Raw genomic sequence first — 27,221 nt, forward strand, 5'->3', positions numbered from 1 at the left:
ACCATTTTAACCATTTTAAGTGTACATCTCAGCATAATTAACTTTTATATTATATTCACAATCAAAGAACAAAGAGAGAGTTCTGCTTCTGTTATGGTTTAGCGGCTCCAACAGGACCCAGCCTTCTCACGGATAATAACTATAGACTATAGATAAAATACAAAAACAAAAACACAAAAAAACAAAAAGCCACACCACCCAAACAATTGTATGAAGGTACTGAGGATTAACATAAGCAGGAAGATACTGGAGAGGAGCTGCCACTTGGCAAAAAGGATCAGCATAGGATGAGTTACATGTTTTTCTGACTTTTAGCCAGAGAGCAGGCCACAGTTGGTACCATGTGGTTTGGCTAAAATTCCTCTAGAAAATCTGTAGTCTTTCTGGTTTGAAGAACCAGAACAGAGCTTGAGACAACTACAACTTTTAGAAAGTGGTGGAGAGTCTAGAAAAAAAGAAATCAAGAGAGAAGAAATCCCTAATTCTATGTATAAGTTCTTCCCAAGTTTCTGACTGACCTTTGAACCATCCATGCACAGGATGGATTTCAGCTAAGACTAAAATAATTTATTTGAGATTTGAGTTACTACTCAAGAGTCAGAGTTTACAGTTTGAGTAAAGTCAAGTTGATTGTCTCATAAAACAAGAGCAACAAAAAATCAATATTCTTTAGAGGAATGTAACAGAATCCAGAGTCTCTACAAGATAATATTTACAATGTTTAGGGTACAATTCAAAATTTTTTACATCTGAAGAACCAAAAAAATGTGACCCATTTCTCAAGAGACAAGACAATCAATAGACACCAATCTTGAGACGACCCAGATGTTGAAATTAGCGGCTAAGGATTTTGGAACCACTATCATAACTATGCTCAAGAATATAAATAAAAATGTGTTCACAATGAATGAAAAGATAAGAAATAATAGCAGAGAAATAAAAACTATCAAAGGAACAAAATGAAAATTCTAAAAGTAAACAATACATGAAATTAAAAATTCATTGGATGGGCCCAATAGCAGGATGGAAATAATAGAAGAAAGAGTCAGTGTGTTTGAAGATAAATCAATAGAAATTATCCAATCTTAAGAAGAGAAAGAAAAAGATTTTGTTTAAAAGGTTATCAGAGATTTAGGAACATGTTGGACAATATCAAGTGGTCTAACACATGTGTAATTGGAGTCCAGAAGAGAGGATAGAGAAGGAAGTAAAAAGAAAAAGAAAAAGCAACAATAGTGGCAGGAAATTCCTCAAATTTTACAATAGACTAAGATTCAAGAGGGTTATTGAACCCCAAGCTAGATAAATACAAAGAAAACCACGCCTGGGCCTAACAGAGTCAAACTGCTGAAAACCAGAGACAAGGTGAAAACCTTGAAAGTAAACAGAGGAAAACAACACATTATAATAACCATGGACTTCTCATTAGAAACTCTGAAGGCCACAGGACAGTGGAACAATATCTTTAAAGTGCTGTAAGAAAAAAAAAAAAAGAACGATCAACTCAGAATTCTGTATTTAGGAAAAATATTCTTTAAGAAGGAAAGCACAAAGAAAAATGTTTCACTGAGAAAATAAAACTAAGAAAATTTGTTGCTGAAGAGACCTGCACTGCCAGAAATGCTAAAGGAAGTTCTTCAGGATAAAAGAAATGATACCAGGTGGAAACTCAGATCTTCAGGAAGAAATGAAGAGTATCAGAATGGTAAACGTCTGGATCAATATAAAGGACTATTTTTAAAAAATTCTTTAACACTATGTAGGGCTGCTTAAAGCAAAAATTATAATATTTTCTTGTGTGATTTATAATGTATATAGATATAATACATGTGAAACTGTAGCATAAATAACAGTGAGGACATATAGGACTGTAAAGTTTCTACAATTTTCATGAAGTGGTACATTATTATCCCTAATCAGACTATGAAGAGTTAAAGATGTACATTGTAATCTCTAAAACAATTACTAACAAAATAATGGGAAGAGATATAGCTAAAAGGCTAATAGTAAATAAACGTGAGTGTATTTTAATTTTTAAAAATATTGAAATAATGGGGCCAGCCCCATGGCCTAGTGGTTAAATTCATGTGCTCCGCTTCGGCAGCCCAGAGTTCACAGGTTAGAATCCCAGGGGTGGACCTGTGGACCACTTATTAAGCCATGCTGTGGCAGGTGTCCCACATATAAAGGTAGAGGAAGATGGGCACAGATGTTAGCCCAGGGCCAATCTTCCTCAGCAGAAAGAGGAGGATTGACGACAGATGTTAGCTCAGGGCTAATCTTTCTCACAAGAAAAAAAAACAAATTGAAATAATCCAAAGAAGGGAGCAAAGAAGGAACAGAGGGGTAAAACTCACTTACGCACAGACATGCACACACACGTACGCACACACACACACACACACACACAACAGAAACAAAGGGGCAAACAGAAAATAAATATGAAAATGGTAGACCTATTTTCCAATCATATTAATAAATAGATTAAATGTTAATGGACTAAACACTCCAATTCAAAGACAGAAGTTATCAGAATGGGTAAGAAAGGAAGACCTAACTCTATTCTGCCTCTAAGAGGTGAACTTTAAATATAAATACATAGATAGGTTGAAAGTAAATGCATGGAAAAAAAATTATATAAACAATAAGCATTAGAAGGATAGATTGGTGATATTAATATCAGATAAAATAGACTTCAGTACAAAGAGCATTAACAGAGTTAAATAGGGACATTTCATGATGATAAAAGGATCAATTCACCAAGGAGACATGGTAATCATAATAATGGAGCTTTAAAATACATGAAGCAAAATTTGGCAGAATTAAAGGGAAAGATAGACAATTTCATGATAACAGGTGGAGATTTAAATACAACCCTAGCAGCAATTGATAGAACTAAATAAAAAAAAAATCAGCAAAGATATATGATCTGAACAACACTATCAAGCACCTTGCCTTAATTGATACTTATCAAACACTACACTCAGTGGCTTTTCAAGTGCACATGATACACACATCAAGATAAACCGTAACATGAATCTAGGCCATAATACAAGTCCCATTGCACTTAAAATGATTGAAATCATATAGTTACAGAGTCATTTTCTGACCAAAATGGAGTTAAATTAAAAATCAATAACAATAAGATCACTAGGAAAACTCCAATATTTGAAATAACACACTTATAAATAATCCATAGTCAAAGAAGAAATAACAAGGGAAATTAGAGAAGATTTTAAACTGAGTAATAATAAAAATACAGCACACAGATATTTGTGAGATGCAGCTAATACAGTACTTAAAGAGAAATTCACAGCTTTAAATGCTTATGTTAGAATATAGGGTCTAAAATCAATGACCCAAAGTTCTACCCTAAGAAGGTGATAAAAGAAGAGCAAAATAAACCCAAAGTAAGTAGAAGGAAGAAGATAAGAGCAGAATTCAACAAAAGAGACAATGGGCAAACAATAGAGAAAATTAAAAAAGCCCAAAGCTGGCTTTTTGAAAATTCAACAAAATTAATAAACTCCCAGCTGCACTGGTCAGGAGAAAAAAGAAAATGATACCAATATCATATACAATAGTGGGTTTAATACTAGAGTGGCTAAGACATTAAAAGGAAAATAAAAGAATACTGTGAATAAGTTTATGCCAACAAAATTGACAACCTAGATTAAATGGACAATTTTTTCTTAAAAACTACAAAACTGATACTAGATAAAGCAGATCATCTGAATAGCCCCATATCTATGAAAGAAATTGAATTTATTATCAAAACTTTCTGACAAAGAAAGTGCCAGGCCCAGATGATTTTACTGATGAGTTCTATTAAACATTTAAGGAAGAAACAACACCAATCTTGTACAAATTCTTTCTGAAAATAGAGGAGAGAACACTTCTCAACTCTTTTGATGAGGTCAGTGTAAGCTTAATATCAAAACCTCATAGACATTACATAAAATAAAATTGCTGATCCATATCTCTTATGAACATCTTAGATTCAAAAATATTTAACAAAATATTAGAAAATAGAATTCAACAATATGTTATAAGAATAATACATTATGACAGGTAAGGTTTATCCCAGGAAAGCAAGTTTGATTGAACATGAAAAATCAATCTATGTAATTAATCATATTAACAGAATAAAAGAGAAGAATCATGTGAAATATCATTAGACAAAATTAATATCCATTTTATGTTAAAAGCTCTCAGCAAACTAGGAATAGAAATGAATTTCCACAATCTGATAAAGGGCATTTATGAAAAACCTACAACTAACATCATATTAGTAGTGAAAGACTGAACTTTTTCCTTCTAAAGATTAGGAACAAGACAAGGTTGGTTGCTTTCCACCATGTCTGTTAAAAAGTGCCCTGGAGGTCTTAACCATTGCAATAAGGCAAGAAAAAGAAATAAAAGGCATTAAGATTGGAAAGGAAGAAGTAGACCTGCCTCTATTTGCAGATGACATGATTGTTTGTGTCGAAAATCCTAAGGAATATACAAAACAACTACTAGAACTAATTAGTGAATTTAGTAAGATTGCAGGATAAAAGGATAATATATAAAAATTAATGGTATTTTTATATACCAGCAGTAAATGATAGGTAAATAAAATAAAAATTCAATTTAAAATGCTGTCAAAAACATAAAATGCTTAGGAATAAATTTAACGAAAGTCATGCAAGATCTTTATACTAAAGCTAAAAAGCATTGCTGAGAGAAATTTAGAAAGACCTAAATAAATGGAAAGTGTAACATATTTATGGATTGGAAGGCAATATTTTTAAGATATCAATTCTCTGCAAATTGATTTAAAGATTTAATGCAGATTTTTTAGTAGAAATTGACAAGTGGATTCTAAAGCTTATATGGTTATATGAATGACCTAGAATATCCGAAACTATCCTGAAGAAGCAGAATAAAGTTAGAGGACTTATATTATCTTACTTTAAGACTAACTATAAAGCTACAGTAATCAAAACAGTGTGATATCAACAGAAGGATAGATAAATAGATCAATGTAACAGAACAGGGAGCACAGAAACAGACCCACACTTATATGGACATTTGGATTTTGATAAAAATACCAAAGTAATCCAATGGAGGGTGGGGGAGAAAGTCCTTTCAACAAATGGTTCTGGAATAAGTGGATATTTATATGGGAAAAAATAAACCTTGACCCCTACCTCAAATCATGCACAAAAACTAAATCAATATGGATCAGACTAAAGTAAAGCTAAAACTATAAAGCTTTAGAGAAAAATATAGGAGAATATCTTTGTGATTCAAAATATGAGCAAGGTTTTCTTAGGTCACAGAAAACAATAACCATGAAAAATGGGCAAATTAGACTTCATCAAAATTAAAAACTTCTGCTCACAAAAGACACTATTAAGAGAATGAATAGGCAAGCCACAGATGGGGAAAAAATATTCATAAAACATAAATTTGACAAATGGTTGATATCCAGGATATATAAAGAACTCCCACAGCTCAATAATAAATAACCCATAAAATATGCAAAAGATTTGAACAGCCACCTCACAAAAGTAGACGTTCGAAAGTGTACAACAAAGAGCTTAACATCATTAGTCATTAGAGAAATCCAAATTAAAATTACAATGACCTCCCACCAATTTTGGTGAGGAAGTGGAGCAACCATACTATCATACATTGTTGGTGTGAATGGAAAATGGTAGAACCATTTTGGGAAAGCGTCTGGCAGTTTTTTAAATAAAACTAAACATACACCTATCCCGTGACTCAAAAATTCCACTCTTAGGCATTTATCCATGAGAAATGGAAACGTATGTTTACAAAACGTTTATAGCAGCTTTATGCACAATAGCCTCAAACTGGAAATAGCCCAGGTATCCATCAATAGCAGAAAGGATGAACAAACTGGCATAATAATTCAATGGAATACCAACAAGCAATAGAGAGCAACAAACTACTGATGCATGCAGCAGCATGCGAGATTCTTAACAACATCACGCTAAGTGAAAGACTTCCAGAAAAGAATATATATAGTATGAGGGCCATTTAAATGAAATGCTGGAACAGGCAAAACTAAAGTAGTAGAAAAAAATCAGAACTGTGGTTGACTCTGGGGAGTTGCTGATGGGAATTGACTGGGAAGGGGCTCAGGGGCACGTTCTGGCATAATAGTATTGTTCTATAGCTAGATGGAGATTTGAGTTTCACAGATACATACATTGGTCATACCTCGGTAAATGTACAATTACGAGTTTTGCCCTTGTTTGTAAATTTTACACCAAAAGAAAAAAAACTGTAAACAAATATTAAACTCCAGTTAATTATATGCATGCTAAAGTATTTAGAGGAAAGTGACTGATATCTGCAATTTATTTTGAAATGCATAAAAAATAAGATGGATTAGTGGATAGATAGAGGAATGAGTAAAGGGATGATTATAAGATAAAAGAAGTATAATAAAATGTTAACAGTAAACTCTATATAGAGGTGTATGGTGTTCACTGTAAAATTTGAAGTTTTTTGTAATAAAATATTGAGGGAAAAAGCGACAAAAGACGAGAGCAAGGAATACAGCATTTTTGGATTAACTCCTTGATTTCCTTTTCTTCGATAAAATATTGATATTCTTAATTAAGGTTGAAGATTACCCATGTTGTTTGAGATGACGCTTTTAAAACAGCATCTTTACCTTCTTCCATGGAGACACAACTTCTGGTCTAAGTCTTGAGCTTGCTCCCTAGCTGTCTGTGTCCTTGATGTGTTGGTCTCACTATTTCCAAACTGCTTATCTCCTATACACACACACACACACACATACACCACACCACACAAAGTGAAGAGATGAGATCAAGGAACAGACGGAGCACACAGGGCTACGTTCCCTCCTGCAACAAATCCCACACAACGACAGAAGAGATACTAAACAAGCAAAATACTCTCTCCTTCCAGAATCCTGAACAGCATGAAAATAAGAAAGCATGTCGTCAACAGACCAGGAATTTCAAAAGATTCCGAAAAGATAGAAAGCAGAAACACATACATGCAGGAGAACATAGCTGTGGCTGTTGGAATGATTTGGAGGTACTCCAAGAGGCAACAGATAGGAGAAATTAACTGTGGAGCTGCATTCAAACCTATGAAATTTTGTTGAAGTTTATAAAAGAAGACCTATGGGAGAGGCATAATGTATTTTCAGACTCAATATCATAAATATACCATTTATCCAAAACCAATCTATGAATTCAGTGCAATCGCCAGAATTCCAAAAGGATTTTTCATGAAGATTGACAGACTGATTCTAAAGATCTTATGAATAAAAGAATATATGAGAATAGAGAAATAGTTTAGAAAAGATGAACAATTATTGGGGAAATTTGTCTTCCAAGATATCAAAACATACCTTGAATCTGTATTAATATGAGTATGGGCTCAATGCCGGGATAAGTAGTTCAATAGAACCTAATAGAGAATCTAGAAACGAATTCATGTAGATGTTAAAATTTGGTTTACAATAAAGTTGGCATTTCTAATGGAAGAGAAAGATGGACGTTACATAAATGATGTTGGGACAATTAGCTCTTCATTTGGGGAAAAAAATGTAACCCTATCTTATGCCATATACAGAGAGACATGTGGAGTCTTGACTAGGAAGAAAGAAGGAGAGGGGGTGCTCTTACGGCAGGGTCGGAGAGCTTGGTGAGCTGGAGGTGATGCTTCAAGATGAAGTTTGAATTTGCCAATAGAACACGCATGCCCCGGAGCAAGGTCTGCCTGTCAGAAACCCAGCTGTCTTAGTCAGTTCAGGCGCTATAACAAAAATACCATAGACTGGGTGGCTTAAACAATAAAGAATTATTTCTCACAGTTCTGAAGGCTGAAAAGTCCAAGATCAAGGTGCTGGCAGATCTAGTGTCTAGTAAGAGCCCTCTTCCTGGTTGGCGAATGGCTGTCTTCCCATTGTATCCTCGCTGGTGGAGAGTAGAGAGAAAAGAAGGAAGCTGTCTAGTGTCTCTTCTTATAAGTGCACTAATCCCTTCAGAAGGGATCCGCTCTCATGATCTGATTACCTCCCAAGGCCCCATCTCCAAATACTATCACACTGGGGATTAGGCTTCCACAAATGAATTTGGGGAGACACGACATTTAGTCCATAGCACCAGCTAACCTGGTTGTTTCCCCCTTTTCTGTGCAGTGCTGGTAGTGGGAGAAGAGTGATGATATCTGCCATCAGCTCTGGGCTGGTGGCAGGAAGTGGGAAGACCACAGGCAGATTGGGCCTGGAGACTTCAAAGTAGTCAAGCAACCAGCATGTAAAAATTTGCCAGATTGTTACTCTGTAGGGCAAGCAGTTTTCAGAGATGGCTATATTCTCCTGTGGTATTGATTTCATTTTTACTTCTTGGGTTTACTATTTTAGGTATTGGCTTTGGGTATGTGACATTTTTAAATAGGGTGGCCAGTTCCTTGGGATGTGGCATTTGAGTAAAGACTTCAAAGAAGCACGAGAATGAGCTAGGCATCTGTCTGGGGAGGAGCATTCCAGGCAAAGGGAATGGCAGGGCAAAGGGCTTTGAGAAGGGAGCAAGGGGCCCCTTGTGGCTGGAGGGGAGTGAGTGGGAGTAGATGAGTCAGAGAAGTAGCAAAAGCCAGATCCTGTCTGCTTTAGGAAGGAAAATCAGATAGGGGGCTTCCCAGGAGAGGAGGGCCAATGAGCGGAGTAGCCAATAATCTCCATGTGCTTGAAGTTCACAGAAATGGAAGCCAGCAACAGTGTTGTGGGTGTGGTCAAGGGATTGAGAGAAAGAGAGAGATGGGGTTTACCTGAAGATTGTAAAGCACCTTAGAAAAGTTCTGCTTGGAGGAATTAGGACCTAAGAATTATCAGAGCAGGCCCTGGGGTTTCTAGGCGAGCATTCCATAGAAAGCTTCTGTAGGTGGGGCCAAAGGAGGGGTCAGTGGTGGGGTGGACTTACCTCTTGCATAGATTCCATCAGCGCCCACCCCGCTCTTTAGCTTGGGCAGCTGAGGTTTTCTCATCTTAGGTTAATTGTCATGCAAATACAAATTCAAGCACCCACACCTCCCAGAGAGATTACTTCTCCTAGCATCTCCAATATAGAAATTATGGAGCCACCACTTTCCTTGAGTTTCAATCTGGCCTTGGTCCACCCATGACCTTGGTGTCCATGGATAAAGTGGTGTGCTGTCGCCCTCAGGGTGTGGTGCGGGTCCTAGAAAACCACCCAAGACTTGAAGGCAAACTACAGCCATTATTCCATCTACAGCTCATTTGTTGCTGTTCTTTGTGTCTTAAAAATATAACTTCTCTGTGGCAGGTGCTTCATTAGCCAAACTTTGTGGTAATGGGGAAAGCCTGGGGTGCCCACTTCAGAGAACTTTTCCTCATTTCCTATTCCAATGGAAAAAAATTGGGGAGCCAAGGTTAACCTGATGTCCTGTCTTTTATAAGTCATAGTGGCAACTACAGAGTTGAGAGGTTAATTGGCATTTGATGGAAGGGCGGGTGGATACAGCTGTTTCTTATTTGCCCAAAATGTTCATGCATGTAAATATTAAGTCAGAGAAATGGCCAGTGTGGTTTTAGACCTCAGTGTTAAAGTGATTTTGCATTTTAGCCCACAGGACAAGGAGTGGTAATAAATAAAAGTCTATAATTAATAAAATCATCTAAAATGGGGGAGAAAATACAGAAAGGGCCTTTGTTCTCCTCTCTGTGTTTCTATGTAGACTCTTTTTGAGTCAAAGTGTGTTATCTTAGTTCTTTTTAACTTCCTATTGCCTTTCCTTTCATTAATGAAAGAACACTGTCCTCCTAATTGTTTCCAAATTAGAGAGAGAGAGAGGCAGAATTGAGCTAGATCCGTGGTGTATAATTCTTGGAAATTGATGATGGCATGTTGGGTAATTTGATTTTGTGGCAATTACAAGGATTAACCATGAAATATAAAAATCCTCCTAGTATTGTACTTTAAAATGAGCTCTGTGTGTGAGACTAATGCCTACATTTTCCCTTCACATAACAGAAATGTTTGAAAAATGGTTTCTTGACTAAAGCACAGATAAAATTGGAATGACAAGAGAAGATGATCTGTATATGTGATTTCTTCCAAAATCAGAGAAGATAAAAATACACACGTGACCCTTTATTCCTTGGGTTAAACCTAAGGGTGACTTGTTATCCACTGATCACTTCTGAATGAAGCTGTGAAGAGTAGTCTTCTTGAGTTTTGTAAATTCTGTGGTAGAGGGGAAAACCTGGGCTGTCCCGTTCAAGGAACTTACCCTCATTTCCTCTTTCAATGGGAAAAAATTCCAGAGCCAAGTTAAGCCAGTGTCCTTTGGTAAATCTAGGAGACTCAAGATCAAAATCAATGCTTATTTTTTTCGTTGACTTTGAAATTACAATTGTATATGACAGAATTATTTCTCTGGATGAATAGCACAAAATAAGGACTTCTCCAATACTCTTCCTTCTAAGTGTCTTTTGCTTCTTTCTAGCATAACACAGCTGGTGTAAACTGTGAACAGTGTGCTAAGGGTTATTACCGCCCGTATGGCATTCCAGTTGATGCCCCGCATGGCTGCATCCGTAAGTTTTGTTCCAACCTGGTGTGTCTTAGATTGTCTACTGCTTCAGGAAGGTCATTGGGCTAAATTCTGGTTGGTCAGTAGTTCCCCTCAGTCTCTCTCTTCCTATCATTTCTACTACTCTTTACTAGCTGTGTAACTTCAGGCAGTTACATAGTGTCTCTGAGCCTCAAATTTCTTGTATATAAATAGAAATGATAATGTAATTCCCTGAGATTAAATGAAATGCCATCAAAAGCACCTAGGAAAATACTAAGCATTGGGCCTGTCACATACTAGGCCTGCAACAAATGCTGGTTCCTCCATTTTCTGTTGTTTTGACATGCAACCACGATCCCAATAATTTCAAATTTTTGTCAGAATTCACATCAACACAACATAGTAGTGATTTCACGAGGACCTAATTATAGTCATAATATTTAAAATAGCTACGATTTGTTGAGCACTTGCTGTATGCAAGACATTGCCTAAATACTTTCACTAATATCTTATTTATCACAACAAATTTGTGATATTGTATTATTCTTCTTATTTTTTGATATGGGGAAACCAAAGGGTCTGAGTAGTTAAATATTTTGGCCCAAGCGACAAAACCACTAACTGGTAGATCCAGGATAGAGTTCATATCTGTCTGGCACCACTGTGCCATACCACATCCATTATACAAAAAATGCCACTGGTTTTTCCCTGTGGATTATCAGTCATAGGTCAGATTATGGACTTCGCCCTACATGTGTCACCTATAGCCTGTTCAGTACTTGGTTCTTTTATATTCTCTGGCTGTCACAGTTGGAAAGCAATTCCAGTGCTGAAGTTTACCTCTGTGCCCACTGTCCCTTCCCAATTCATTCATCATTTCATTAACGTTTGAGGGCATCCAAGTCCAAAGAATGCGTAAACTCAGATTTGCTTCTCCCCAGGGCATTTTTAGTTGTTAAAAGTGTGTTCCTGTTTTCCTTCCCTCTTCCACATCATCCCACAAAGTATGCCCACCACTTTCCTCGTGCCCAGGAAGAACAGGCATTGGAAAAGGAAAACAGGAAGACATTGTACCTTGTTAGGAATCTCGATTCTCCATCACTTTTCTAGTTTCTTTGTAGCTGAAGTGGTCTCATGGAGATATTCAAGCCTTAGCATAAAAAATCCACAGGACACATAAATCCTAACAAGTTAAGCAGAGGACACCAGGAGAAGCCAGGCTGGGGGTATGCTTGACGCTCACGGCTTCTGCAGTCCACCAGTTCCTCATAAGACATGCACTCAGCTGAGCTGTGACAGTATCCTTGCTGTCCAAGGTGAGGACCTACCAGGTCAAGGGAAGCTCTCAAGTGGAAGGTTATCAGACTTCTTATACCCCAAGTATGCTCCTCTGAAATGCAAACCCAATCATCATGTTGCTTGTAAAACCTGCCTTCAGCAAGCTCTATCACTCAAATCTAACATTTGGGTTTTGGGCACAATCTTGCTGTGCTGTCCACAGATTGTATATCAGTATCTAGGCATCCCACACTTGTGTCCACATCACAACTGTGTAATGATGACCACTATATAGACAGTCACAGTTCACTCATGGCCAGGAGAGGCTGCACCCAACAGACTTGCCAGGAGCTACAACACACACCCACGCAGCCCCTCCGACTGTAGTTGGTGCAGACTTTGCTTCTTACACAGTGAGCTGGGCAGTGCTCAGCATAATAAACTACGTTCTCAAGAACTTCTCAATGTGGACGCTCTTAAAGCTTAACTCCGAGGGTCCGTGAAGTTCAATTAATGAGAACCATCAACCACGTGGGAAGTGGAAAACAGGCTGTGTTCTTTCAAGAATAACCGTAGACCAATGATAAAGTATTCAATGTTGCCTGAGACATGTTGGGACATATTTGCCTTGTTAAGTGCAGCGAAGGACTGGTCCTTTGTAAACCGGGATTTCTCTTAGCCTGCAGCTGTAACCCTGAGCATGCGGAAGACTGTGAGCAGGGCTCAGGCCGCTGCAACTGCAAGCCGAATTTCCAGGGAGACAACTGTGAGAAGTGTGCGGTCGGATACTATAATTTCCCGTTTTGCTTGAGTAAGTACCCACTGCAGAAGGAGAGGCCTCCCTTCTTGACACATAGCTGGGCTTGTGCATTACACCCGAAGGCGTGACAGGCAGGGTGTGGCGGGGGGACAGAAATGGATCCAGGTGGGTTGTATTTACATGAAAGTGTTTCCAAAAGTTTGCAACATAAAATTTATATAAGTACATTTTATAGTCTTATTTATCTCCAAAGTATTAGGTTGTACCATACACATTACCATCTTAGTAGGTCAAAAGGGTCAAATATTGGCAATTTCATCTTAGTAATCCGTGTGTGTGATTTTTCTTCCTAAACCTAGAAGAAATGTCATGGGCTTCCAGATGTCCGTTTGCATACGTGTTCTGTTTCGTGCTTCAGGTGGCCAGAGGGATGTGCTTCCTCTTTCCTGCTGTACAGTAGGCCAAGCCATCATGGGCCCCCACCTCAGCCCACTGCAGTGATCTAAGTGAATGTCTCAGTGTCTCAGAGAGAAAAAAATATGTATCTATTAGAACCACTAAAGAACTTGAAGCAGGAGAGTCTGAAATGAGCTCTGCAAATTGTGACAAGAGTCATGGTTGTTTGCTCTGCAACAGTGTAAAAATGGCACTTCTGCCTTAGGACAAAGAAACACTGTCTCAAGAAGAGGCCTTCCCATTGCTGCATTAGTTCTTGCCCATCCCATGCTCACAACTCTACAAACTCAGGAAAAGCATCTTGACTTGTGGGGCTAGGTGGGCAGGACGCATGTGAATGGGGTGACAATATGTCCTGGTTCACACCTGCTGTCCCAGGGTAATCATCAATCTAGCACCCACTGTCACCGTTGAGTGTCCTAGTTTGGAGGATAAATTATACGATCATCTTATGTTTAAAGGAACTAGTTTTTAAGCGCAAGCGCAGTAACACTGAACCCGGGCTTAATCACTTTAGAATCTGTTAATTATTGGATAGAGGCTGCGCAGAAATTGCATTTGCCTTTTTAGTGAAAAAAAAGAAACCTAAAGCAATTTTATGGCGTAAACAAAACTTTAGGGAAAAAAGCTTGAGAGAAAACATTTTTTAAAAAGTAGCCTCAATTTTACATTAAAAAACCAATAAAGATGATAAAGAAACCAAACTCATCCCTGCTCAGACTGAGACTTAGCTATTGTGAACATAAAATATCCATTTCTGTTTGTTAATGTACAAGTCAGAATGTCTGACCAGTCTAGTTTCAATTACTAGATGCATTTCAAATATAGCAAGATTGCGTTTCTTTAAATTAATCTCCACATGCTACTTTTCACTAAATTAGAGAGGGATTCTTCCTAGTTAGTGCAAGTTAATGTTTTACTTTACTGTCTCCTTAATCCTTCTCTATATTTTTAAATAAACTGTTTTTTTAGGAACTCCCATTTTCCCTGTTTCTACTCCAAGTCCAGAAGGTCCAGTAGCTGGAGATATAAAAGGCAAGTAACCTCTCTTTTGGTTTAACTTCAATGAAAATGTTATGCTCCATATTCTGTTTCTACTTCCCATGCACACTGCTATGCCCAAGTTCAAATTGTCCTTGCTGGAGCATGGCGGGTGCCTTCCAGGTGTCTCCTCTTTGAGCTCCTCACCTCCCATCATTCTCTACTCTAATCTATCTTTTGTAGTGGCACTACCTGATTAAGGAAACGAAACAGAGCTTGGATTATATATCACTAACTTGCTTAAAAACCTTTGGTGGCAGTCGGTTGCTTACTCTCTTATTTGGGTTGTCCAAAAAGAGACCCTGAGAAAGGAATTGAGTGCAGGCAGTTTATTTGGGAGGTGATCCCAGGAAACATCAGTAAGGGCATGAGTCAGGGAGTGAAGGGAGCCATTACGAAGATGCATTAGCAAACAAGGCCCTACTGTAGCACCTGGAGCCACATGCCTTTAAGCAACTCCGGGGGACACAGCATAGAACTTGCTCACCCTTGTCCCAGCTGCAGGGATGACCTCAGTTACCTGCCATGGATGGAGGACTGCTTCTGGGGCATTAACTCTGTGATACTTTGAGCTTGGCCTGCAGGAAGGCTAAGGAGCTCCTGCAGCCAGGGAGGTACCCCGGGAAGAGAATGGCAGAGGTGTGCAGGAAGCAGCCTTTGGGGTGGAGAGGTGGATACCAAGAGTGTGTGGGTGCTACATCTACCAAACCACTCATTCTGCGAGTGTTTTATGATCGATCACCTGTAATGTGCGCAGCATCGTTCTGGCTACTGGAGACTTACCATGAACAGAATTTTTAAAAATTCACAGCTCTCTTGGAGCTTGTATTCCAGTGGAGGGATTCATACAATAACGTATATAATATATGAACCACTAAACAAGTGAGATCTCTAATATGTCAGATTATGATATGCAGGATTATGTCCTCCTGCACAAGGGTGCTATTTTTAAGGAGGAGCCATTCACATTGTAGGGATAAACTGACTCATATGAGAAGCCTCTAGGTTCCATTCTGGAGCTGTGGACCATTTCCTACATAAACCCATAAAGGCACACCCAGGGATGCACACGCTCAGAAGGGCACCAACAAAAGGACACAGCATATGCACCCAGCCCATGACTGCCCCATCTGGGTCCTGGTCAGGTCACCCACTGAGTCTGCTTCGCACCCTGGTGGGTAGCTGAAGAGATTTGATGGCCACATGCTCATCTCACTAGGGTGGAGGTAGTGAGAGGTGTATGTGAGCACATGTGCCCTTCCTCCTGGCATGTCCAGGGTGTGGATGGGCAGAGAAGGGGCACTTGTGACCAGACAAGAGGATGGCCTCTGGAGAGCTCTCCTTGGCAGAGGAGTTCACGTTCTGCAACAAGATAGTAGCTCAGGGTGTGGGCTGGAGGCAGCCTTGGCCATGAGTGCTGTGGAAAAAACAAGGCAAAGAGAGGTCAGGGAAGATGAGGTTTGTAGATTTAAATGGGATAGTCAGGGAAGGCCTCATTGAAGAGATGATCAAGCAGGGACCTGAAGGGGGTGAGGGTTGAGCTCTGCAGGTGTCTGGGGAGAAGCATCCAGACACAGAAAAGAGCAAGTGCTGAGTCCTTGGGGCAGCAGCATGCTGAGACGTTCCTTGAACAAAAGGGAGACCAGGTGTGTGAAAGCAGTGAGGAAGGGGAGAGGGGAAGGAAGGGAAGTTCTGGGGACCAGATGGTAGGCCCTTGTCAGCCACTGCAAAGCGTTAACCTTCTACTCTGAATGAGACATGGAGAGAAATGCCTCTTGCACAGAGAAATGATGTTGCGTAAGGATCTTTGTGGCCACTGTGTTGAAAACTAATTTCAGCGGAGAGGAGAAGCAGCAGGGAGACCTCGTGGGAAGCTATTGTGATAATCCGTGAGGAAGAGATGATGATGGCTTGGACCCAGGAGGTATCAGTGGAGGTGACAGGAAGTGGACAGGTTGTGGATATAATCTGAAGATAGAACCCACAGGACTTGCCAGGGGGTTGCTGGACTGGATGTGTACTATGAGAGAAAGAGAGGACTGTGGAGTGACTCCAAGGCTTTTGGATGGAGCAAACCAGGAAGACGTTGCCATTCACTGAGAGGGAAAGAATGTAACAGAGGAGAAGGCAGAGCACATGGGCTAGAGGAGGGGCAGGTGGGTGCGGTGGTGGGAATGTAGTGACGCTTTCTCCTAGTTGTTCCTTTTTTTCTCTGTGAAATAAGAATCAAGGTCAGGGGCAGAAAGTGAGGATGGGAAGGAGGTTTTGGAGGTGAGAGAGAGAAGGTATGAACACATCATCCCAGAACACAGGGGAGTGAATGGGCTTGGGGAATGTCATAGGATTTGGGGGCAGCACAGGGCTCACCTGAGGTCAGCTTTAACGTCATCCTCTTTACCTTCCTGTGCTAGTTGCAGCTCTGCGCTACCCAGACGCAGCTCTTCTGATCCGACCACGGTGCTGTGTGTCGTTATGTGGAGTACTGTCTTAAGCCTTCGTCAGACACTTGGTCACTTGGGGACAGTAGCTATGCTTGAATTGGTTTCTAATCCCCACAGTACCTACCATGGTATCCTGCCCATAATGGGTATCAGCAAATGTTTCTTAATTGACTAGAATGGAACTCAGCTTTTGAACCTTGATTACAACACACATCTCTAGTTTTCTTCCCCAAGAATGTTTCAGATCCCCCATTTACAATCTGTTTACAGTAATTCCTTTGTTGTTTAATTCCTTTTTCTCCCCAAGTAGACTGGTGGTGATTTCAGGAAAAGAAATTTAATTGGACTTGAAGGGAAGTTCAAACCTCTGTTTCAAAATATTAGAGAAGCTTTAGAACACAGACTCAAGGAAAAGAAGTTTCAGTTAGTGCAGTTAGATTTTATTTGGGAATTTGAATGCACAGATATCCACTTCAATTTTGTCTTCTATTAATACATTTTAAAACCACCCACTTTGAAGCCTAACTCCTGGTAGTGAACATTAGAAGCACAAACGTCTCAACTGTCGGAAGATATACAGCACTGGATAATGGCGGGTGCCCTTCTACCCCTGAGAATGTTAATTCTTGAAGGCCCATTGATGCTTTCCTGTCTTCTAATACGGTGGTTTTTAAACAGGGCTGTATTTAGAATCCCTTGCTTTTGCAAAATATAAATTCCTGTCTGTCACCCCAGATCTTAATCTAGATTTCCAGGGATAAAGCCCAGGCTTGAATTTTGAAGTTTTCCAGATGATTCTGATGTATGTCTCTTGTTAAGAACTACTGCTCTAATTAGTAGAAATTCCCATTTAGTAGTTGGCAACCTTGCCTGTAAAGGGTCAGATAGTAAATATTTTCGGCTTTGTAGGCAAAGTTGCAAATAGTCAACTTTGCTGTTGTAGCATGAAAGCAACAATATGTAAATGCGTGAGCTTGGCTGTGTTTCAGTAAAACTTTATTTACTAAAACAGGGATGAATTTACCCTTGAGGCCATAGTTTATAGATCATGAGATTGTATCAGATCTCTGAGTTTGGGCTTCCACGCCCAGGCGATGGTGTTTTACCAGGAGATTCCAGCATGCAGGCAAAATTGAGAACCACCCCTGTAGAAAATCCATGTGCTCTGTTCCAGACACTGAAGAGCTGAAACAGAAGGGCAGAATAGTGTTGCAGATCAGAATGTTTTCAGGTTTTTCATTATATTTCTGACCCCGGATATTATTGGATTTTCTGGGTTCAAGTGATCGTTAGTAACCACTTAACATTTATTTTTAGGAAGTCAATGTACAATAGACACGTCTTCAAGGGCACCTTTTGAAAATGACAGCATACGAAAAACATACACTCTAGCCTATAGGCACGTGTGCACTTTTATTCCTCCAAGTTCAAACAAAAAGCAGTGACAAGCAGAATCAACAGGTGCAAGAAGACTCTCAGAGTTTACTTTATCTAGGAGATTGAGGCAATCTGGGGAGGATTATGTAAAGGAGCCCATTTGACCTGAAGACATGGCTGTCCACGAGGTTTCTTGACAAATATCCTGAAGGGGTTTTGATTCCCCCAGTCACTTTGTACGGAGCTACTTGCCACTGCCAGAGCTTCGAGGTCAATGTGGTTGGGGCTGGGGCACGTGCTAACGATGAGAACTCTGAGAGGTTCGGGGGACAGCCACTGGGGCATGCTTCCCTGGCTGTGTCCCTCCCCAGGCTGGGCATTTCATCTGCCTGGCAGTGTGGGACAGTCGCTGTTGGCATGGAGACCTGCCAGATGAGGCTTAGAGAGGGACAGGCAAATTCTGGTATCTCGGTTTGGAGACTCCGTGTAGATACCAATAAAATGAAATTCAAGAAATGGTGTTTACCAAAGAGAACTGTAGCCTTGAATATTTAGCATATTTTTCATTTAGTAAACTTTTATTAAGTGCCTACTCTGTACCAGGCACTGCCAAGGCAGCTGCCTGCTGCACAGTCCCTGCTCCCTGGAAGCTTCCTGTCCTGCCAGAGACACACAGGTTAACAGTTATAACAGCAGGAGGTAATGCTAATACCAGGCAAGAATGTGAAGCCGTGGCAGCGTGCAGGAGGGATATCCTTACAGCCCCTTACAAAAGGAAGGGAGGGAAGGCAGGAAGGCAGGCAGGCAGGAAGGCAGGCAGGCAAGAAGGCAGGCAGGCAAGAAGGAAGGCAGGAAGGAAGGGTGAAGGTAAAGAACTTCTGGAAGGGCTTCTCCGAGCAGGAGAAAGAGGCATCTCAGCTAAGTCTCGGAGCATGAAGGAATTAGTCAGGCAGAGGGGCGGCTATGAGAAGGCCTGGGGATGGGAGAGGAGACAGCACGTGCGTCATTGGGGCTGAATCAGGGGTAGGGGAAGAAGTTCAGGGAGAGGAGAGGATCAGGAAAAGACCAGAGTGGGCAGCCAGGCCCAGATGTGCAGGTTGCAGTGCAAAACTGCACCTCATCTATGGGGGCGCCATAGCCATTGAGGGCATTGCAGATTTGCTTATTTATGGTGACGATTTTACAGCAAGCGTCAGGAAAGCATCGTGACGAAGGGACATCTTTTTCTAGTTTGCACAAAGGTGCCGTGTAGGCTGCTGGCAGCCTGGAAGATTTTGAAGGCTCTGATATGTCACAGATGTCAAGGACTTTAGATTGTGTCCTGAAGGCATTGGGTCACCTTTGAGGGATTTAAACTGGAAAGTGATATGAAAAGGTTGGCATTGTGTAAAGATCACTCTTGACACCAGTATGGAAAGTGAATTGGAAGGGGCAAGACGGGAAGCAGACAGCCTTGTTAGGAGGCTTTGGAGATAATCCAGGCAAACAAGGGTGAGGTCCTGAGCAAAGGCTCTGGAACTCAGGAAGGAGAGGATTCCAGGGACTTTCCTGAGACATAATCACTATGACCTGGTGATGACGTGTGGGGAGGGAAGGGGAGGGAGAAGGGAGGAGCCTCAGAGGTTCCTGGCTCTGTCACCCTGTGTGACTATTTGCTAGATAAGGAAGAGGAAACATTGAAAAGTGAATTTCAAACATTGAAAAGTGAATTTCAGAAACAGAATTTGTAAAATGCATAGCTACTAGATGCTTTCTTTCTGTTTATAGATGGTTGTAAATCAGGATTCTTTGGACCTCAATGCCAATGTAAAGTTCAGATTTCTTACTGAATTCCAATGCTTGGTTTTACGCCAAGACTGTAGTTGACAGTACAATTTTCCCTTTCCCTGTGGCGTTCTCAGCCTACGGGGCAGTGGCATTGGGACTTTGTATGGCAGCTGTGATGAATCATCAGGGCAGTGTTCATGCCAGCCTGGGTTCAAAGGCTTCTCTTGTGATGAATGTGCCCTTGGACATGTCCAATGCCCTTTTTGTCAAATTAGGCAACTTTCGATTTAAGTATGAACAAGTTAGAGATTGTGCAGAGACTGTAAAGTTATTCTGATTTACCCTGATCTTTTTTCTTAATTATTGTGCTGGAAAAAAAAATTCCACATCTGTGTTATTAACGTTTTATCTGCAAGATTAAGGGGTTAGGGCAAAAGGGAAGGAGTGGGATTTGGCTAACTTTTTGGATTATCTGTTATTTTAATCCTTGTAGAAAATCTTTCCAAAATGCGTGAGACTTCTCTTCCTTAACAGGTAGGGTGAACCCAGTCGAATCTTGAGTCTTTCAGGACCTTCCTCTTCCTCTTCCTTGTGGGACCATGTTGCAGATTTAGATGCTAATGTTCTTCGTAGAAATGTGGGTGTTTTAAATATGAGATTGGTTTGAATATGTATGCTAATCTAGGACATACCTTGAACGTGGCTTTTAAAATCAGTTAACAGTTTATATTCGTAGTGTAACAGAAAGAGCATGGGCTTTAGAGTCAGACAGACCTGGCTTCAAATCCTGACTCAGCTTTTCTGGCTGTGAACCTAGGGCAAGTTAATTAACCTTTCTGAGCATCTTTTTTTGTGTGTGTATGAGGAAGACTAGTCCTGAGCTAACATCCGATGCCAATCCTCCTCTTTTTGCTGAGGAAGACCGGCCCTGGGCTAACATCCGTGCCCATCTCCCTCTGCTTTATATGGAACGCCGCCACAGAATGGCCTGCCAAACGGTGCGTCATGCGCGCCCGGGATCCGAACCTGCAAACCCCGGGCCGCCCAAGTGGAGGGCACACGCTTAACCGCTATGCCACTAGGCCGGCCCCCTGAGCATCTTTTTCCTCAACTATAAAAGGCTCACCTATCTTACAAGGCCCTTGCTTGACTTCATTATTTATCCATTCATAATGAAGTCAAGCAACGGCCTTATCTTTTTGAGAAATATTTATTTGTTGAGAAATACTGTATGGTGGCACTGGGAGCACGGAGGGGAGTTCTTGCTAAGTTTTCAGTCTGTTAGGTGTTTCATTCACCTATTGCTGTGTAATAAATCACCCCAAAACTTAGTGGCTTAAAACAACAAGGGTAATTTCTCCCAGTCATATGGGTTGGCCGGGTGGCCTTTCTGCTGGACTTGCAGGAGGGTCTGCTGGGGCTGGGCTCAGATGGGACAGCAGGACACCTCTTTCCATGTGGCCTTTCATTCTCAAGGAGGCAAGACTGGGCACCTCACATGACGGTCTCAGAGTCCCCAGACAGTGAGAGTAGAATCCGCAAAGCCTGTTGTGACCTGGGCTCAGAAGTCCCACAACAGCACTTTTCACCTCATTCCATAGGTCAAACCAAGTCATGAGACCAATAAGTGATTTCAGTAATTAAAGTGTTGTAAAGACCAACACAGCTAAGAAAGAGAATAGGAGAGGGAAGGGGGGAGCCTGCTTGTGCAGATTGGTTGGGGAAGACCTTCCTGAGGAGTTGACTTTGAAGTGAGACCTAAAGGATGAGCAAGAACCAGGGGAGGGCATGAGAGCAGAGATGATGGCTGGAGCAAAGACCCTGAGGTGGGGAAGCACCCATTCCCAGGATTGGAAGCAGCCTGACTGCTGGGAAGTCCTTGTATCTGGACAATTAAGTGAGACAATCCAAGTGAAGCTCTCAAAAGCCATGTCTGGCATGTATTAGGCTGAACTTATGTTTGTTTCTTTTCTTCTAAAAAACGGAAGGTAGAAATATGTTTAATTCAAGATTGTCGTTAGATGGGAATCTATTAAATTGAAGTTTTACTGTACAAGGCTCAGATTTGGGGGAAAAAAACGTGTTCCCACGGGGGTAGATGTTCAAAGATTGTAGCTGTTTTGCAAACTAGTGCCCGCTCTAGATATTTCTTAATGGCATCTCTGACTTTTCCTGAATATTTGTTTTCTTTTCCTTTAGGATGTAGTCTTTTGGGTTAAGAATGTCTATAAGTCGTAGATAACTCCTAATCTCTGTTTCCATGGCAGAAACCTGGGGGAAGGGAAAAACTGACAAAGGACTGGAGGGTAGAGACCCCCTCTGACAGTCTCTTCTCCTTTGCAGGGTGTGACTGTAACTTGGAAGGAGTTCTCCCCGAAATCTGTGATCCCCACGGAAGGTGCCTGTGCCGCCCTGGGGTCGAGGGCCCTCGGTGTGATGCCTGCCGCTCGGGTTTCTACTCATTCCCTATTTGCCAAGGTAAGTGGGGACACACAGCACAGTGACCATCAGTCCCCAAGGTAAATTTCCTCCTGAGGAAATGCAGAGCCTCTTCTGGCAGAGCTGTGTGACCTGCAGTTTAACACATGAGCCCCTGCTTCTGTATGTGTGTTACATGTGACTGTCCTCCTGCCAGGGCCGTGTCACCTCCCTTCTTTTGTCTTTCCAACCCTCCCCTTCCTCCTCCCTGGTGGTTAAGCACATGGGCTCTGGAGTTAGCTGTCTGCATGCAAATTCTGGCCCTGGAGAGGAGGTGGTATCTGGACAGTGTTTAGGAACCTACCAGGTAGACAAGGGGAAGAGACAGAGCATTCCAGAGAGACAGAACAGCAAACACAAACTACAGTCTCCTCCCTTCCCACTTGTTCTGTATCCCAGTTCCCATCCTAGTGAGAGTCACTGAAGGGGTTGGAGGGAGGGGAAGGAGGTGTCTGGCCCAGTCCCTAGAGCATGATACGTATGCTGTAAATGTTGGTGAATGAGCGAATGAATGAATTTGCCCAAGTTCTTCCCCTCTTCTTCCTCCCCACTGCCTTCTATTGTTCTTCCCCGAGTGGCTAATGTAGGGAAAGTGAGGAGAAAGAAGAGAAGATTATCAGTCAGGGCTCAGGGCAGGAAATAAAACACCCCTCCAGGTGTTATGAATAGACAGCGACTTGCTATAGATGATTAGGTGCTAACGTAGGCAAATTCATTCATTCATTCCCACCCCCCCGCCCCTGCCATCCCCTTCAGTGACTCTTACTAGGATGGGATATGAGGAGACAAACCAAGTGGGGATTTGTTAAGGGCTGGAACAGCAGGTTCTAGGAGGAGGAACAGCCTCCAAGGAGTCTCCCAGTGAATGGCTGAGTTTTAACCCCGGTGCTGCAGGGCAGCTCAAGATACAAGGACTGCAGTCCTGCAGCCTCCACGGCCATCCCTTGGCACCCAGGAAGCCAGACAGCGCACAGCTGCAGAAAGCCTCAACAAGCCACAGAAAGGCTGACTCCTCCTTACTTCCCCCCTTCCTAATCTTATTCGAGTGCTTCCTATTTGCAAAACCCATTTGGCATCCAGAACCCAGCTCCAAGAGAATCATGGCAGTGCTGTTTCTAGCTTTCCAGCCTCGGAGCACGGGAGGAGGTTAGAGTCGGTGCTGAACAATCTTATACACGAGGCCAGCCACACTAAGGAACTGTGAGTGGGACGGAGCAGGAAAATCCCTCCCTGGAGCTGGAGGCTAAAGTGAAGAGCAAGGTTCGCAGTAGCTATCAACTTGGGCAAGTTACTTACCCCTCTGTTCCTGAGTTTCCCAATAACAGTGCCTGCCCTGTAATGTGTTGTGTGGTGCCGTGTGCACTGCTGTGCAAGTTGTTTAGAGCCTGGGAAGCACTCACTTGTCTGGTAGCTATTATTCCTTAACCCTCCTTCTTCTACCCCATACTTCCCTCTCCATCATTTCAACAGCCTGTAGCCCAATCCCGATTGATTTGCTGTTTTTGCATAGATGTCTATATGCCATATCCCAAATCCCCCCTTTTCCTCCTGGCACCCTGGCAAGCCCTGTTCGTGGACCTCTGTCCTCTGCCCCATTTCTCAGCCTTTGACTCTCTGGAGCCACAGAAGCTCTCTGCAGTCCCTGCCCAAAAATTTAGTCACACAGCAGATGGGAGGGTAAGGAAAGGAAGCGGGTATCCTTTCTTTCTCTGCCTTGACTTCAACCAGAGAAATTCAGTATTCGAAGTTGGAATGCCCAGTGCATTTCCCGTGGAAACATCAGTCCAGGTGACGCTTATGTTTTTTTTATTTTATTTTATTTTATTTATTTATTTTTCCCCCAAAGCCTCAGTAGATAGCTGTATGTCATAGCTGCACATCCTTCTAGTTGGTGTATGTGGGACGCGGCCTCAGCGTGGCCGGAGAAGCGGTGCCTCGGTGTGCGCCCGGGATCCGAACCCGGGCCGCCAGCAGCGGAGCGCGCGCACTTAACTGCTAAGTCATGGGGCCGGCCCAACGCTTATGTTTGAATTGTGTAAATCATACTAGAGGGAGATTCTGTGCTAAAGTGTCTCTGTGGTCTGGTGTGGCAACCTCATCCTTGTACATAACATCGTTTCTGTGGAAAGATATCCCAAATAATGAAGTTTTAGAGCACAAGTTGGGGATGCTTACATTTTTATTCTGAGCTGGACACACTGAGTCTTCCATTGACAAAATGAAAAAGAACCAGCAGGAGAGTGGTGGGATGGTGGCCTTTCATTTCAGGTGTCCATCAGGGTCCACTCCCAGGGGAGTTTATATTGGGAGTAGATGAGATTATGAGTGGTGAAGATGAGCTCTACTCAACAAAAGCAAGAGGAGAAGGGTGAGGGCCGGCCCCGTGGCTTAGTGGTTGAGTGCGCGCGCTACGCTGCTGGCGGCCCGGGTTCGGATCCCGGGCGCGGATCCCGGGCGCGCGCCGATGCACTGCTTCTCCGGCCGTGCTGAGGCCGCGTCCCACATACAGCAACTAGAAGGATGTGCAACTATGACATACAACTATCTACTGGGGCTTTGGGGGGAAAATAAATAAATAAATAAAATCTTTAAAAAAAAAAAAAAAAGAGGAGAAGGGTGAGGGCAGCCAAGTAGTTTATCTCATTCCCTCCACCGAAGACTTAAATGGGAGCAGGTAAGCATTTTCTAGACTTAAATTATATAAATTAATAATTATAACAATGTATTACTGGGTTTTAACATATAGAGACATAATATGTAGAATAATAATAGCACAGAAAAGGGGGAGGGAATGGAGCCTCATAAGAGTAAGGCTCTATGTCACAGGAACTAAGTTAATATAAATCTGAAGTAGATTCTGATAAAATGTATTTTGTAAGTTCTGGAACAACCACTAAGACAATAACTCAAAAAATAATTTAAAAGTCATTAAAGGAAGTAAAATGCTGCACTAAAAAATCTTCATTTAATATAAAAGAAGGCAACAAAGGAGGAATAGAGGAACAAAAAGAGAAGAGACATGTAGAAAACAAATGCAAAATGGCAGAGGTAAATGCAACCATATCAATAATAGCATTAAATACGAATGGATTCTATCTCATAGCATGTACAAATATTAACCCAAAATGGGTCAAAAACCTAAATGTGAGAGCTAAAACTACAAAACCCCTAGAAGGGAACATAGATATAAATCTTTATAACCTTAGATTAGGTAATATTTTCTTAGATTTGACACCAAAACCAAGAAACAAAGGAAAAAATAAATATTCATCAAAATTTAAAATTTTTGTACTTCAAAGGACACTATCAAGAAATTGAAAAGACAACCCATAAGATGAAAGAAAATATTTGCAAATCATGTATCAGATAAGGTGCCAGTATCAAGAATATATAAAGAACTCTTACAACACAATAATTAAAAGATAACCTAATTTAAAAATGGACAAAGAATTTGAATAGAGATTTCTTGCAAGAAGATATACAAGTGACCAACAAGCACATGAAAAGCTGCTCTATGTCATTAGTTATTAGGTCAATGCAAATTGAAACTACAGTGAAACACCATTTCATATCCACTAGAAAGACAGACAGTAACAAGTATTGAAAGGGATGTGGAGAAATTTGAACCTTCGTACATTGCTACTAGGAATGTAAAATGATACAGCTATTTTGGAAACGGTTTTGCTGTTCCCCAAAAAGTTCAACGTAGAGTAACCATAAGACCCAGCAAATCCACTCCTAGGTATATATCCAAAAGAAATGAAAACTTAAATCCACACAATAACTTGTATACAAATGTCCATAGCAGCATTAGTCACAATAGCCAAAAAGGGAAAACAACCCAAATGTTCACAACTCGTGAATGGATTTAAAAAAATATGGTATATCCATACCATGGAATGTTATTTGGCAGGAAAAAAAAATATCAGCACTGATATGTGCTACAACATGGGTAAATCTTGAAAACATCATGCTAAGTGAAAGAAGCTAGTCACAAAAGACCACATATTGTGTGATTTCAATTATATGAAATATCAAGAATTGGGAGTGAGGAAGGCAAAAGGGGTGATTAGGCACATGTGCGTGGTGATGGATTATAATTAGTCTTTGCATGATGAACACGACATAATCAACACAGAAATTGAAATATAATGATGTACACCTGAAATTTATATAATGTGATAAACCAGTGTTTTATAAACAATGTATATATTGTTTACTGCAATTAAAAAAAGAAAGAAAGTGGGGCCGGCCCAGTGGCGCAAGCAGTTAAGTGCGTGAGCTCCACTGCGGCGGCCCAGGGTTTGCGGGTTCAGATCTCTGGCGGGCACTGACGCCTATGCACTGCTTATTGAGACATGCTGTGGTATCCTATATAAACTAGAGGAACATGGGCACAGATGTTAGCGCAGGGCCAATCTTCCTCAGCAAAAAGAGGAGGATTGACATCGGATGTTAGCTCAGGGCTGATCTTCCTCACAAAAAAAAAGAAAGAAAGAAATACAAAAATCAACAAATTCATAGACAGAAAGTAGATTAGTGGTTGCTTAGGGCTGGGATGGGGTTGGGGGCGACAGAGACGGGACAATGGGGATTGACTGCTAATGAGTATGGGGTTTCTTTTAGGGGGCACAAAAATGTTTTTAAAATTAGATTGTGCTGATGGTTGCACAACCCTGTGACTATATTAAAAAACATTGAATTGTACATTCTAAATGGATGAATTGTATGTACATGAATTATATCTCAGTAAACCTGTTTAAAAAAAAAAGGTAATGTAGAAGGGCACAAAAAGCCTAATGCGTTAAAGCAGGGCATCTCCTCTCCACACACACATCAGCCTTATCGCTCTGTAAATTTAACCTCCGTCTCTCCTGGTATCTTTTACAACAGTGATAAAACAATACGCATTAGAATTTTAGAGTTAAAGGGAATTGAAATTACTTATTCTACAGCAACTGTTCTAAGACCCAGCAGAGTAAGTGAAAGTTGGATAGTTGCAGGGCGATGAGTAGCACCCATGTTTCTTGACA

General features: G+C 41.2%; 1 protein-coding gene across 1 annotated transcript in view; it reads left to right on the forward strand.

Moving 5' to 3' along the window:
* Positions 1-27,221, forward strand: part of LAMA3 (laminin subunit alpha 3) — a 242,944-nt gene that overhangs the window by 68,601 nt on the left and 147,122 nt on the right. Inside the window, exons 9-12 of the mRNA XM_058556902.1 lie at positions 10,522-10,612; positions 12,548-12,679; positions 14,057-14,119; positions 22,054-22,188. Of these exons, the coding sequence (XP_058412885.1) occupies positions 10,522-10,612; positions 12,548-12,679; positions 14,057-14,119; positions 22,054-22,188 (421 nt within the window). The remainder of the gene's footprint in view (positions 1-10,521; positions 10,613-12,547; positions 12,680-14,056; positions 14,120-22,053; positions 22,189-27,221) is intronic.

The sequence above is a fragment of the Diceros bicornis genome, chromosome 16 (assembly GCF_020826845.1).
Source record: "Diceros bicornis minor isolate mBicDic1 chromosome 16, mDicBic1.mat.cur, whole genome shotgun sequence".
In the NCBI taxonomy this organism is placed as follows: Eukaryota; Metazoa; Chordata; class Mammalia; order Perissodactyla; family Rhinocerotidae; genus Diceros; species Diceros bicornis.